Source organism: Pelmatolapia mariae, linkage group LG16_19 (genome assembly GCF_036321145.2).
Source record: "Pelmatolapia mariae isolate MD_Pm_ZW linkage group LG16_19, Pm_UMD_F_2, whole genome shotgun sequence".
Taxonomy (NCBI): Eukaryota; Metazoa; Chordata; class Actinopteri; order Cichliformes; family Cichlidae; genus Pelmatolapia; species Pelmatolapia mariae.
In genome coordinates this window covers 51,111,613-51,124,660 of record NC_086241.1, presented here as the reverse complement: position 1 = coordinate 51,124,660, position 13,048 = coordinate 51,111,613, and the positions used below count along the sequence as shown (strand labels likewise).

General features: G+C 40.1%; 1 protein-coding gene across 3 annotated transcripts in view; it reads left to right on the top strand.

The window, feature by feature from the left end:
* The window catches only part of evla (Enah/Vasp-like a), a 35,985-nt gene that overhangs the window by 14,401 nt on the left and 8,536 nt on the right, over window positions 1-13,048 (top strand). For all 3 annotated transcript variants that reach the window (XM_063497287.1, XM_063497286.1, XM_063497285.1), the window contains exons 2-3: window positions 5,856-6,024; window positions 8,343-8,523. In XM_063497287.1, the coding sequence (XP_063353357.1) occupies window positions 5,856-6,024; window positions 8,343-8,523 (350 nt within the window). The remainder of the gene's footprint in view (window positions 1-5,855; window positions 6,025-8,342; window positions 8,524-13,048) is intronic.

Sequence of the window (13,048 nt, the reverse complement as noted above, 5' to 3'; positions counted from 1 at the left end):
GCTGTCCAGTCAAAACAGGAGGTGATTGTAGCCTCGCTTTCCTGTTCTTTCTGATAGGAGTAGGTGTGGTCTTCTGCTGCTATAGTGCTCTTCTGCATACCTACTACTTACTATTGCCTTCCTATCAGACCAAAGTAATCTGGCCACTCTCTTTTGATTTTTGCCCAGAGAACTGTGGATATTTTGTCTTTTTTTAGACGATTCGTCAAAAGGTTGTGCAAACATATCAGCAGATCAGCAGTTTTTGAAATACTCACCAGCACATCTGGCCCCAACACTTACCTAAATCACCTTTTTTCTACATTCTGATGTTTAGTTTGAACTTCAGCAGCAGGTCATTTTCACATGTCTACACGCCTAAATGCTTTGAGTTCCTGCCATGTGATTGGCTGATTAGATATTTGTGTTAACAAGCAGTTCAACAGGTGGACCCAGTTTACAGGCTATTGATTGTATATTAAATAAAAAAATGAATGTACAGGCTTATAGAACTGCTTTCTGCTGAATGCAGGTCTCATTAGCCTGTCAATATAATGTAAAAAAAAACATATGTATTTCTTTTTTTATTCATGAGATGAATTATGCACTTTAAAGATATAAGATGTAGTCAATAAAGAACATAAGAGTGGCCTGGAGTCTGAAACTGCCCAAATGATCAATGCACTATAGTTCATGCAAGCTTTCTGCACCTTGATGAAATCGCTTTCATCAGCCATAATCAATGCTTTTAATTTAGCATGCATGTAAAAGGTCACTTGTAATGATAAGGCCATAGTGAAATATTACCTTACTCTGCACGTCCTCTGAGCTCTACACAGCTCAACGATTTCTGTCTTTTACATTTTAACATGGCACATAAATAAAGTGCAGATGTGACACTTTAAAAGCAGACTGCTATATAAATAAAAAAAGCCTGCTGCAGCCATAATGTATGTCACAGAAATGTGCCAAAAAAAATCAGTCTTTCACAGAAGAACTTTCTGGTCTATGTGGGCTGTCTCAGTTACATAAAATGAGCCTGGCTCCTGCGTTATAACTTGCTACTGCCAGCCCAATTGCAATTATTCATGCAGTTTTTTAAGCTACTCTTCGTATTGTTTAGTCGCTTTTCCCTTTAGTAATGCTGAGGGATCCTGTAGAAATGTATATGTCACATGTTACATTTCAACATTCATGGGCAAATGAAGGATTTTTTTTCCTTCTTTTAGTCTGCCTGAATCTCATTATCAATCTCTTTGCTGAGAGATTTTTAGCTCATCCAGTCAAAGGACCAGTGGTACACCTTACATTGTTTCTTATATATCAATATTTCCATAAACTATTAATATGTAAGTTATTCTTTTGCTTAGCCTAGCTTTATTATCACACCTGCGAAGTGTCTACCTATTTTCAGCTACTTGTATCTGCAGTCTTATTCATTTGGTCACTACCCACAGCTTGGGGCCATAAATGGGGGTGGTAGGCCTGTTCAAAAATACAATTGCTTTAGTATAAACCGCAATATTCTGCTGTCCTCCGTACAACCTTGAACATCAGTTTGATTCAGCACGTTAATTTTAATGTCACTGATTTTGATATTTAGCCATAGCTGACCTTTTTCAGATTATGCCATATCGCCTTTCATCACAAACACATAGTCACAGCCTCTCCTGTGTGTCATCTCTCACTCAGTCATCTTTGTTTTCTGCCTGAAAATCAACCAGTTCACTTTCTTTTTTAAGGTGAGCTATCATTCTAATTTACAGATTTGTATTCTTATTCTTAGACTACTTATTTTTATTACACTGGGCCTTAATTCTGCACCTCAGTTCATCTGCTGTCCTCTCCTCCTCCCACTTCAAGCTCACTTTCTTCTGACTGGATGCCTCTGGTTTTCAGAAGGCTTAAACAACAGATTGCTGGGTTCATAGCCAGAGTTTTATGCCTAAGATGATCATATTAAAGATATCTCCTCGCTTTCACATCATGCGGATTCTTAACTAGAAATACAAACTGCCTGAAAGCAAGCGCTTAGAGAGGTTTGAAGCCTCTGCTTTCAGTTCACAGGCATCATTTGCACAGTTTGTATTGTTGCGTTCTTTGAAACTGAGCATTTTTAATATGAGCATCTACTATCCTCATGCTCTACCTATTGTCTTTTCTCTCTTGTTCCTTGCCATATGATCTATAGTCCAGCACCTCCAAATAGTAGATCACACACTATCACAATTGGTGAGAGCTCCTGTGTAATGGTCCTAATTCACACTTTTATACTCCTATAGTCCTCCTGTTTTTCCCTTTTTTTACTTTATATCACATGATGTGTTGATTGAGTAACACGCTATGTCTAAGGATCAACTAGACAAGACGGACATTTTTTTTAACTTGTTGAAGAGAACTGAAACCATCCAACCTCTGGCACAAACTGCTCCAGAAATAGGGTCTGTTTTTGTAAGAAGATCCATTGCAGAGATTCAGCCGCCTCCCTCTTCCCCGCCCTGATCTGCCCCACTGAGACTGCGGTGGTCTGTCAGATCTCTGAAGTGGAGAGAAGTGTCTGTTATGTGATTAGAGGGTCTGTTAAACATATTTAGAGGCCGTTTGTACTTGTCCCGCATCGTCATTGCATTGAGAAAAGCTTCTCTAGATTATAAGTTGATTTTAACTCTAAGCTTGGCTAAGCAGAAGCAATGTATTTGTATCTATTTTAGATGCCAAGGAATGTGGAGGTTAAGGATGAATCATACCTATCAAATACACAGATAAACCTGCCCAATACTGTACGGCCCTCATCGTGCCACCAAAACAGCTCTGACCCATCAGGTCATAAACATGGGAGGCTTTTGGTCCACTTGGTTGTGGGTTAAGTCTTCAGTATTTTCAGCACATGCTTGATCAGATTTGGATCGTGGGAGTTTGGGTGTTTTCATTCCTAAATAACATTCACTCAGATGCCAGGACTCCTGATTTTTCCAGCATATCATTGCAGTGCATTGGCATGATCGGTGTTATTCAGAGGTTTTAATTTTGTCTGATAAAACTATTTTGTCTGATAAAACTTGCAATTCTTTCCTGCAGCGGATTGCTTTGTGTTTCAGATTTGTGCTATTTTGAGGGGACTTCATATTTCCGTCTGCCCGCCTGAATTTCCTGTTTCATTTTGAAGTTCCTGTTTGTCCCCAGACTGAGATTTTTTTTTTTTTATTGTGTAACCATTTTCCAGGCATCAGCGCTCACTTTTGTCTTGCTTTTTACTCTCACATGGTGATATTGCTGCCGGTTAGCTCAACAGCAGTTGTGCAGTGGGGAGAGATGGATACTTGACAGAGGGAGGGAGGTTGTAACCGTGGGAGTCCATCTGTCAAGCGAGTTTTAAAGTCTCCTCCCTTAGGAGCGCTGCGGTGTGCTGCTCACTTTGTTCAGACATTTTTACCCAAAAATGATGCACTCGACACAGCTGTCATGTGTCAGAGCGGTGCTTTTATTTTGACATTCCCAGATAAGTGGTTTCGAAGGGATCGGAAAATATTTTGACAGCAGGTTATTTTATACCACTAATAACATTTCTTATTTTACAACGTCTTTATCAGAAAACATCTCTTCCTTGTCTGACTTACATTTTCTGAATAATATAGGAATTTACTGCATGGGTGAATCCAATAGAAAATGCTGCTATCTCAACATCGCTGACTTTTTTGTGAGGCTGTTAAAACAACCACAAGGGAACCAGAGAGCAGCTTGCAGGAAAGTAAGAGGAAGCCGGCTGAGACCGAACATGTTAGTGCTGCACTGGGGGGTCTCTCAGGTGTCATGCTGTCTTCCTCCTGCAGAGCGGCACGTTGAAGGAAAAGATGTCAGAGAAGGGTCTCATATGTTGGCATTTCAGCGCTGATGTCCTCAGAGACTTGGCAGCAAATCCTGGCTCCTAATAAATTCTGTGCAAACCAGCCTTCTTTTCACATCTCCTTAGCTGTCTGTTATTTTTATTGATCATTTAATTTTAGTAAATTGTTCTGTCTGTAACAAGGTGGCATATAATAAGTTAAGTGACACTTTTATATATTCTCTCTGCGATTTTGCATGCATTTTTTTGTCTTTTCAGTCATTTGAAAGTCTCAGTTGACTATATTCATATTGAATTATATATTCTATATTAAAACCGTATTCAAACTGTAAACCTAAAGGCAGCTACAGTTTGTTCATTGATCCATTTTTGAAAGGACAAATGGGACCGGCACGCCCTGAATAATTCACAGCCTTTAATTGTGCAAGCATAAGAGAGCAGCTGTGTCAGCTGCTGAGAACCTTGACATTATTGCCAATTGATCCACTTGCCAACCAAAGGACAAGAGGACATAGACTGTATATAAAAGATGGACACAACAGAACTACACACTAAATATCTAATCTAACAGAGAAAAAGGTCATACAGTAGGAACCGCTCCTTAAAGCGTACCATGCCCTTTTTGTTGTATGTGTTCTTCTGATTGAGGCCATATTTTACCAAATGAACTTTATATTTCATTTAGTTGAAATGAACAATTGAGATGGAAACTGATTTTTGCTCAGGTCATAAATCAAGTAAGAAATAGGGTCATTTTCCCGTAGATTTCTGTACAGTCTTGATTTCTTTTAGAGCTATAGTCGCCCCCTATACAGGATGAGGGTGTCACTTTTCAGTCCCAGGTGAAATGAGAGGCCTCTTATAAATATAGTCTATGGTACCTCCCTGTGAAATGTGAGGAGTTTGCTGATTTCCTATATTGTTAAAGCTGGAATGAATTTTGTGATTTGTAATCTGTTTCTGAATATTTTTGCCAGCTAATTAATTCCTTCAGTGTGGAAAGTTTTGTTATGCTCTGTGTCATTTTTCACAAACTGTTGCAGACTTTAAGGCAATGTGCACACCCCCAGCGCTTTTTTTTTCTTTCTCAGGCCCTCACACCTTCAGGCTGCTAATGTGTCTAACGTCCAGAGAGCGTCGATCCCTATGGTGCTGAAAGTGGAAATTTCAGGAACTTGAAGTTGTCACCTGTTCTTTTCCTCGCCACCTGCTCACATGTGCTTCCACGCTGTGGCTTCAGCAGCATGAGTTCACTTTTAGGAGCGCGTGCTGCTAAAGTCATGGCGGTCGCCACACACAAAAAAACAAGTTAAACTTTTACAAAGCTGCATCCGCTGTAACTGATAATTTTGTGATGTGACTTGTGTAAGCCACATCAGTCAGTGGCCAAATGCATCTCTACACTGAAGTAATTTCTTTGCAGTTCTGTGGTTGTGAACACGGTTATTTAATGCTCACTGGTAGCCGTGTGTCCTCTGACTTTTCATTAGCTTCTTACCAAGGGAGCCTGTAGCTGGCAACATGTGTGCCGATCAAACACATGTTTTTAACACAGTGTGTCATTACCCAGCACACCACACACACTCACACACACACACTTCTGCACCGATGCCTCTGTTTTTTTTGTTTTGTTTTTTTATGAAACTGCACCACAGTAAAGGCCACAAGGGAAAGGGGAATTTTCCAGAGTTTAGTTTTAGTTTGAGGTCTTGTTTATAGATTTTAAAAACAGCAACCCGTCCTTTACTCATCACATGCACGGCACATATATAAGCTGTCAGATTCCTACAGTGGCAAAATGTTCCTCCTTAAGTGGTGACTGAAAAAAGGTGTGGCTCGCCAGTCCCAGTGGCCCTCGGCTCACCAGAAAATTACACACTAAATCTGTTTCACTGGTTTTATTTTATTGACTGCTGTTATATTTGCTTTTAAGGTCAACGCTGACAGTATAAAGAGTGAAATGAAGCACTATTTCTATGATGTTTACCAAACCTTCTGATCTTGTGTTCCCTCTCCCCTTCTTCTATACCAGTGAACAGAGTATCTGCCAGGCGCGGGCCTCTGTGATGGTCTACGATGATGCCAGTAAGAAATGGGTGCCCATCAAGCCTGGGCAACAGGGCTTCAGCCGAATCAACATCTACCACAATACTGCCAACAACACCTTCAGAGTGGTGGGCGTTAAACTGCAGGACCAGCAGGTGAGAGTCACAAGCAACCAGCAGCGCACGTCGCATGACGAGGGGATGTTTCGCTGGATAGTGTTAGTGACGATTCAGTATAAATACAAATCTATTGATTTTTCTATTTCTATATAAGGTTGTAGATTACTATTATTTTTATAGTTTACAGTATCACTAAAACAGAGTCATTATCCTCTGACGTCTGGCATCAATAACTAAACTGCTGCTCACTGGAAATTTTTGTCTTTTTGGACCAATCTGAAATTCCAGCAGATGAACAGTTTCTGAAATACTCAGACCATCTGACACCAGACATCATGCCACATTGAAAATCACTTAAGCCAACTTTTTCCTTCATTCTGATGCTCGATTTGAACTTCAGCAGGTCGTCTCGACCATGTTTACATGCGTAAATCCATTCAGTTGCTGCCAAGAAACACTGCTGATATTCATGACTGGATTTGTGTTTTCACTCTTGTTTTAATGGCTCTTTAGTTTTATATGATTCAGACTGCTGATTTCGTTTATCTTCATGCAGTTGTTATTGTGTCATACGCATGCAGCTCAGTTGTCATAAGATTATAGCTCATGGTTTATAGATTGCATTTCAGAAAATGTAATCCCTCTTTTGCTCTGCACGTGGACTAGTTTAATGGCATGCAAGTAAAGCCTGCTGAGGCATAGCTGCTCAGACGTGACTACAAATAAACTATAAACCAGGAAGCTTCAGCTACAAAAAAAATCGTCCCTGCTCACAGGGTCTGCATATTCATATTCATCATAAAGATGCAATTAAATAGTTTTTATAAGGTTCTTAATAAGAGCAATCAATAAATCATTGCTACAGAATTAAAGTCTACATACTAAATACTATGCTAAACCCTGTCCCTTGTTAATGCATGTTTATTCCCTTTTTTTAGAATAGTTAAGCCTGCAAGAATATTTATTAAGTAGGGGTGTTTTTTAACACATTTCACTTGCGCTGTGTATCTTCAGTATCATATGTATTTTCAGTTGTATCTTAATTTAATCATTATAAGCTCAGAACTGCACACTTGTAAGCTTGCTTTTCTGTAGTTTGACCACAAGTGTGCAGTATAGAGTGAAATACAACATGCTCTGAACAGAGACAGCCAGTTTGTTCATCATCTGTCATTTGATCTGGAATAAGATGTACAAGATATTTGATCTTGTTAAAGGCACTCAGATTATTATCAGACAGTTTAAAATCAGGAATTCTTCAGTTCTTTAGATAGATGATGTTTCGGAGATTGTGCTGCACACTTTACACAGAATATGCAGTAAGGAGCTGCTGCTGGGTGCATTCAGCATTACTGAAGAGGAAGAAGTCCTTCTAGAAGGACTTTGTTTAATGCTTTCAGTTTACTCAGACAGATCATCACTAAAATGATTTAAAAGAAGAAAATGTGGACAAAATAAATATAATTGATCCCCCAAATGAGACAAAAACAATCTGAAATCTTTAACAAACAAGTTTTATCTCTGTATTTGTTTGTAGTTTCCTTAGAGAGACAAGTCAGAGCCGAACGTAGCTTTGAAACAAAAACTGTGACATTAATAAAATCATTTAATCTACGCAGCCGAATTCCTGCTAAACATTTCAGAATATGCCTCATCATCTAATATTGAGTCTGATGGCTGTCGATCATGTTACTAGTAAAACAAATGTCAAAGACAGAAGCTGTCGTCGTAATAGCATATTTAGGATGTTCATCATAAGAGGTTTTATTGCTGTTGCTATAACTACAGTTATAACTTTTTTCCAAGTACTTATATCTTGTATGAATAAGGTTCATTGCCTGGGTCTACCTGCTATGACCTTTAGCATAATAATCAAAAATCTAGCTATTTCAGCTAGGATGAACTTCTTTATAATGTTAGCAGAGCTTACTGCCTTCATAAAAAGCAGGTAGACATGTATTTATTTAAGGATTTTTCTGGACAGCTCATATATATATGTTCAGCATGTTACTGGTTAATATTATGCTCATCAGGTATGCAAGTAATCCCTGTGAGCACAGCAGCCTCATCCACTGTCTGCTGAAAGGAGGGTTCCCCTAAATGAGCAGCGGATATAGCTTTTTCAGCCAGGATGAACTGAAAGCTCAGTATAAGATAAATAAATTGAACTCTGAGTCTTGTAAAAGTATGTCAGAAGAGTCATTAGTAAAACACATGGACATGAAAATTAGAATAATACATCTACTTTAACAATAATAAATTCTAACCTTGGCAGAACTAATTGGCAAATATTGAGTTCCTGTCTTAGATGACCACATTCACGTATGCCAATTCTTTTCTTTCTTCCAACAAAGGTGGTGATCAACTATTCCATAGTGAAGGGCCTAAAGTACAATCAGGCCACCCCGACCTTCCATCAGTGGCGTGATGCCCGGCAGGTCTACGGGCTGAACTTTGCCAGTAAGGAGGAGGCCACCACCTTCTCCAACGCCATGCTGTTCGCCCTCAACGTCCTCAGCTCACCTGACAGCGGAGGTGAGCATTTGTCAGTAATGGAATAAGCACATGTTCTTGATCACTGTTGCTCTTATTTCTAGCTATTTAAGTATTCACTCAGTTACCTTTTTATCATTCAGATTTCTCATTAAAAACAGGCATTCTGCTTTTGTGTTTCGCTTCCTGGCAGGCTGAGGACATTTTCCGAATGCTTGATTCAAATTAAATCGTTCCTCTCTCCGCAGTGAAACGGGAGATGAAAGCTTCTGAGCTGTTAGCTGTTGGTGTTGGAGAACTTTAATGTTTTAAGTGGAACTTCAGGAGGATTTTGGGTCGTACTTCAGGCAGCTGTCTTCAGTTGTTCATCTGTGATCAATTTACATCTATTTTTATCTGAAAAGAATGTCAGGTTACTGCAATGAAATGATCCAGGTTGTTTTCAGCTTGTTTTCATTACCTGGATGTTCTTCAGTGTGTGTGCTTGCTCATTCGGGGAAAGATTTGCACAGACAGCATGAGCTGGTTTAAGATACAATACATGAATATAGCAAGAAAATATGCATGGCTGATAATAAAGCAGTTACACCCTCAGAGGTGTAACTGCTATGCTAAGCTCTACTACACCCTGCTGGTTAAATGTATGTACTGCAGGTACACGCTCAACGGTAAGCCAAACAGCAGGCATGAATTGAGTCCCTGGATTTATATTTTTTATTATATGTATTTGTGCACAGACCCATTCTAGAGATTTAAGGATTCAGATCCGGTTTCTGTTCTGACTCCAAAAAAATGTATTGCTTTGAGTTGGGCCAACCATGACTTCAGGTTTCATGCAGATCCATCCTTGACCTTTCAAGAGACAAACGAAAATATATAGAAAAGAAAACAAAAAAAAAATTGATCACATGATCTTCTCAGCAGAGGTAAAAATAACAACATGAAAGGGCTGTTGGTGGCTGCCTGAAATTTGAGATTTTTCAATGGTTTTTTTTAGAAAATGACAAAAAAGAGATCAGGATGTTTTAGTTCTTTGTACGGCTAACTGAATAAATTCAGTTCAGGCCTAAATTCAGTTTAGGCCTGAACTGAATTTGACGCTAACCTCACACTTATCTCTGGTTTACTAAATAGCTCCTGAGTATCTCTGGTTACAAGCTACTTATAAGCTCTGTGTGTGTGTGAGTGTCTGTGCATAGATACTGTGGAGATACTGAGAGAGAATATCTGTGAGTGTTTAACTGCGGTGTCATCCCATCCCATCCTTGTGACCCACCCCCCATTGGTGGCTAAAATATCTCATAGGGAGCCTGAATGTCGTACCCCGTCATGCTCATGTGGCAGCTCTCCTTTTTTTGGGTGCATTTCGATGTGGGATCATGGGCCTCAACATGCAAAGCATTTCTGCTCCTGGGACACATATCTGTTCCTACTCGACAACGCTGTTTGTGCTAAGCTTCCACGCTGACACTCTAGTGTCACGCAGTACTGATCACTGGTAGGCTGTGGAAAGTTTCCCACCATGATCACTCCAGAGGTTTCACCTGGAGTCCTCAGGCAGGTTTCTTCAGCCATCATCATCCTCAGTAAGTGCCATACATGCATGACTGATTAAATCATCCAGCAGTTATGGATACCTTGATCGTCTGAGACTGTTGGAAACATGGAGGGAAGTTAAATATTCACCATTTCCTTTGATAGGAATCGTTTGGTTATGAAGGTAATTGTGCATTGTGTTCCCCTCAGTGGTGAAATGTGTGCATTTTGGTCTAATATTGAGCAACTTCAGCTTTGTTTCAGTGTTTCTGTTTTTACATCCTCGTACTTCCTCTACATTACATTCCATGTTAAACATCCAACACATTCAGTTCAATTCATTTTCAGATCTTTCTTTGTCTGCCATTTGTTAGATTCCCCACTCTGCTCTTCTCTAAATAACCTCCTGAGACTCACAGGTGTGTCCAGTATTTTACATGAAAGGAAACTTCAAAATACAGATTTCCAGCTAATCATTGTCAGAACCCTAGATTTGTCTTGTTGCCCTTTGAAGGGCGGCTGTGAACCTGCACTAAGTTACTACACTCAAGAAAAAGTTGTCTTTAAAGCGGGTTACACATTGACCAGGTACACCAATAAAATGCTACATTTACTTGAGTAGTGTTTTTATTGCAGGGCTTTTAGTTGATCTATCAGCACTTTGTCTTTTAAGCAAACAAAAAGAATTATGGGTACACTCAGTTAAACTTCAGGGATTTCTATCTGTTCAGTTAGGAAGGAAAAAAAACATTGTGAATCCTTTTGGCCTGCTCTGGTGCAAATGAAAGGAACAACAAAAGAGAATGGTTTATCCACAGACCAATGCTTTCTCTTTATCCTGCCTCACTGATTTTTCTCTAGTCTTGCTTTTTGTTTGTGACCTTGTCACTGCTGGTAGCATCAGATCTGCAACCCATTTAGGTGGCAGTGGCTTCCTACCAGCCCTCTGCTCCAGGATGGCTGCTAGGAAGGCTTGCTGTGTCTCCCAGCACAGTCTCGAGAGTGTGAAGTAGATCCCATTATATGAGGAGAGCCGGGCAGGGCTGTAGAGTGGACAGCACCGGGTTATGAGCACATTTCCCACTAAAGATGTGGGGGCCTTGTGTCACCCTCATGGAGTCCGATTAGGGCAGTTTGGTGAGAAATCTGCACATAGCCCGATGGAGGTCATTTATTAGGGTTCTGGCAGTGATCCTCCTCTCACAAAGAAGCAGATACAGGTCCTGCTGCTGCGTTGATACCCTTCTCTGGCCTTGTCCAGCTCGCCTTGTGTAACAGACTGCTTTTTGGTATCTCTCTCACACACACTTGAGACTGACCTAGGAGACACAGCAGACCTTCCTGTCACAGCATCCTGGAGCAGGTGGATTATCGGTGCCACATGAATGGGCTGCAGGTACTGTCACAAGGAGTAAAGAGAGACAAATGGTCTGTGGCTACCACCTGTAAAACATTTCCCTTTTTCGGGGTCTTCTTGTTGCTTTCTCTTCAGTGCACCTACTGTCAATTTCATTTGCACCAAAAGCAGGTGAATGGGTTCACAATGGTTAGTGTTTGCTAACCAAGCATACTGCTTTGACTGACTTTCTGTCATATTGTGATAATCAAGTGTTCTCTTAACCATTTTTACTGAGCAATGCATTTAAGGAGCCATTTTACATCACTGGTTGTAGTGATGGTTGTAGCTTACCGGCCAGACCGCTGACGATCTGTCCAGACACTCACAGTCTGTGATTACAAGCAGTAAAAAGTATCATACATTTGCACTGTCAGCCATAATGAGGCTATGAAGTCTACCTGAGTTGTTGCACACATCGGGAAAGGAGAAGCAGAATCTCATTACACTCTGTGATGAATTCATGGTAGTTCCTACTTGAGTAAATGAGGCAGGTTATCTAAACTGACAGCTTAGTGGAAAGTACAAATCAGAATCATATTTACATAATACTTAAAGTAATTTATTTGTGATGGTGATAGAAAGCATTGTGTATCCATCTGTCTGTTTTTGTCACTTCGTGCCTACGTCTATGGTAGCTGTTGTTTGTAATGTGTTATTTCTGTGTGTGTGTGTTAATGGAAGGGAGGGGGAGGAAGAGCTGCTTCTTTGTTTTTTATCATCACATTAAAACAGCCATCACATCAAATGTACACACAGTCAGTGGGCTCCTTAGCTCCAGTAAAATGTCTACAAGCCTGATCAGGTCCCCTCCTCCCCCGGGGCTCCATGTTCTTCCTTTGCCCTCACCATGACAACAGGAAGAAGCATATACGATGCTCCGTGTCAACAGCAGAAATACAAACAAACCCACATTTACACATATTCATGGACACACAAACAGCACAGCGCAGGCTGACGAGTGTCTCGTTAACATCTGCGACGTTACTATTTGTTGAAGGGTTGTGAAGTCTTGATATTGTGTTAATTGGCTTGTGTTTCACGATTGAGTCCCTGAAGTATCACTTTAAAAGTAATACATGCTGTAGATGTGCATGAAGGAAAGTTAACTCTGTGCTCATATCGGGATCCTGATAATCTGAATTAAAACTGAAAAGATTTTGAAACCTTAAAAAATAAGTCCTGTGCAGTATTTAAAGCCTGTGAGGTTTTATTCTTCCATCAGCTTCCATCATATATGTTCTAACGCGAGAGCCTAGCAGAATTGGAGAGTTTCTAAATTCTGTTTGTGAGCTAATTTCTTAATATTCAACTGTTGTCGACTCGTTAAAGAGAGCAAAATGGTTTCTTTGCTTTTAGTTCTCTCTGTATATTTGCTAAACCCTCTGAATGTTTGCTAGATTTAAGGTGAAGCTTTACTGCAGGGTGGATAATTACCACGAGATAAGCTGAATTTATGGGAGCGTCAAAGACACATTCAAGGCTTCTGTCGCTTCTGTCTTCTGTGCGTATGGTTAAAGCTAAAGAACCGTTAAAAGAATCGAAAACCAAGCCGTTTTCAATTTTCTAGCATGAATTGTAGCTTGTGGTAACTGACAAGTGAGCCCTGGATTTAAATTTCTTTCTCGGCATTGC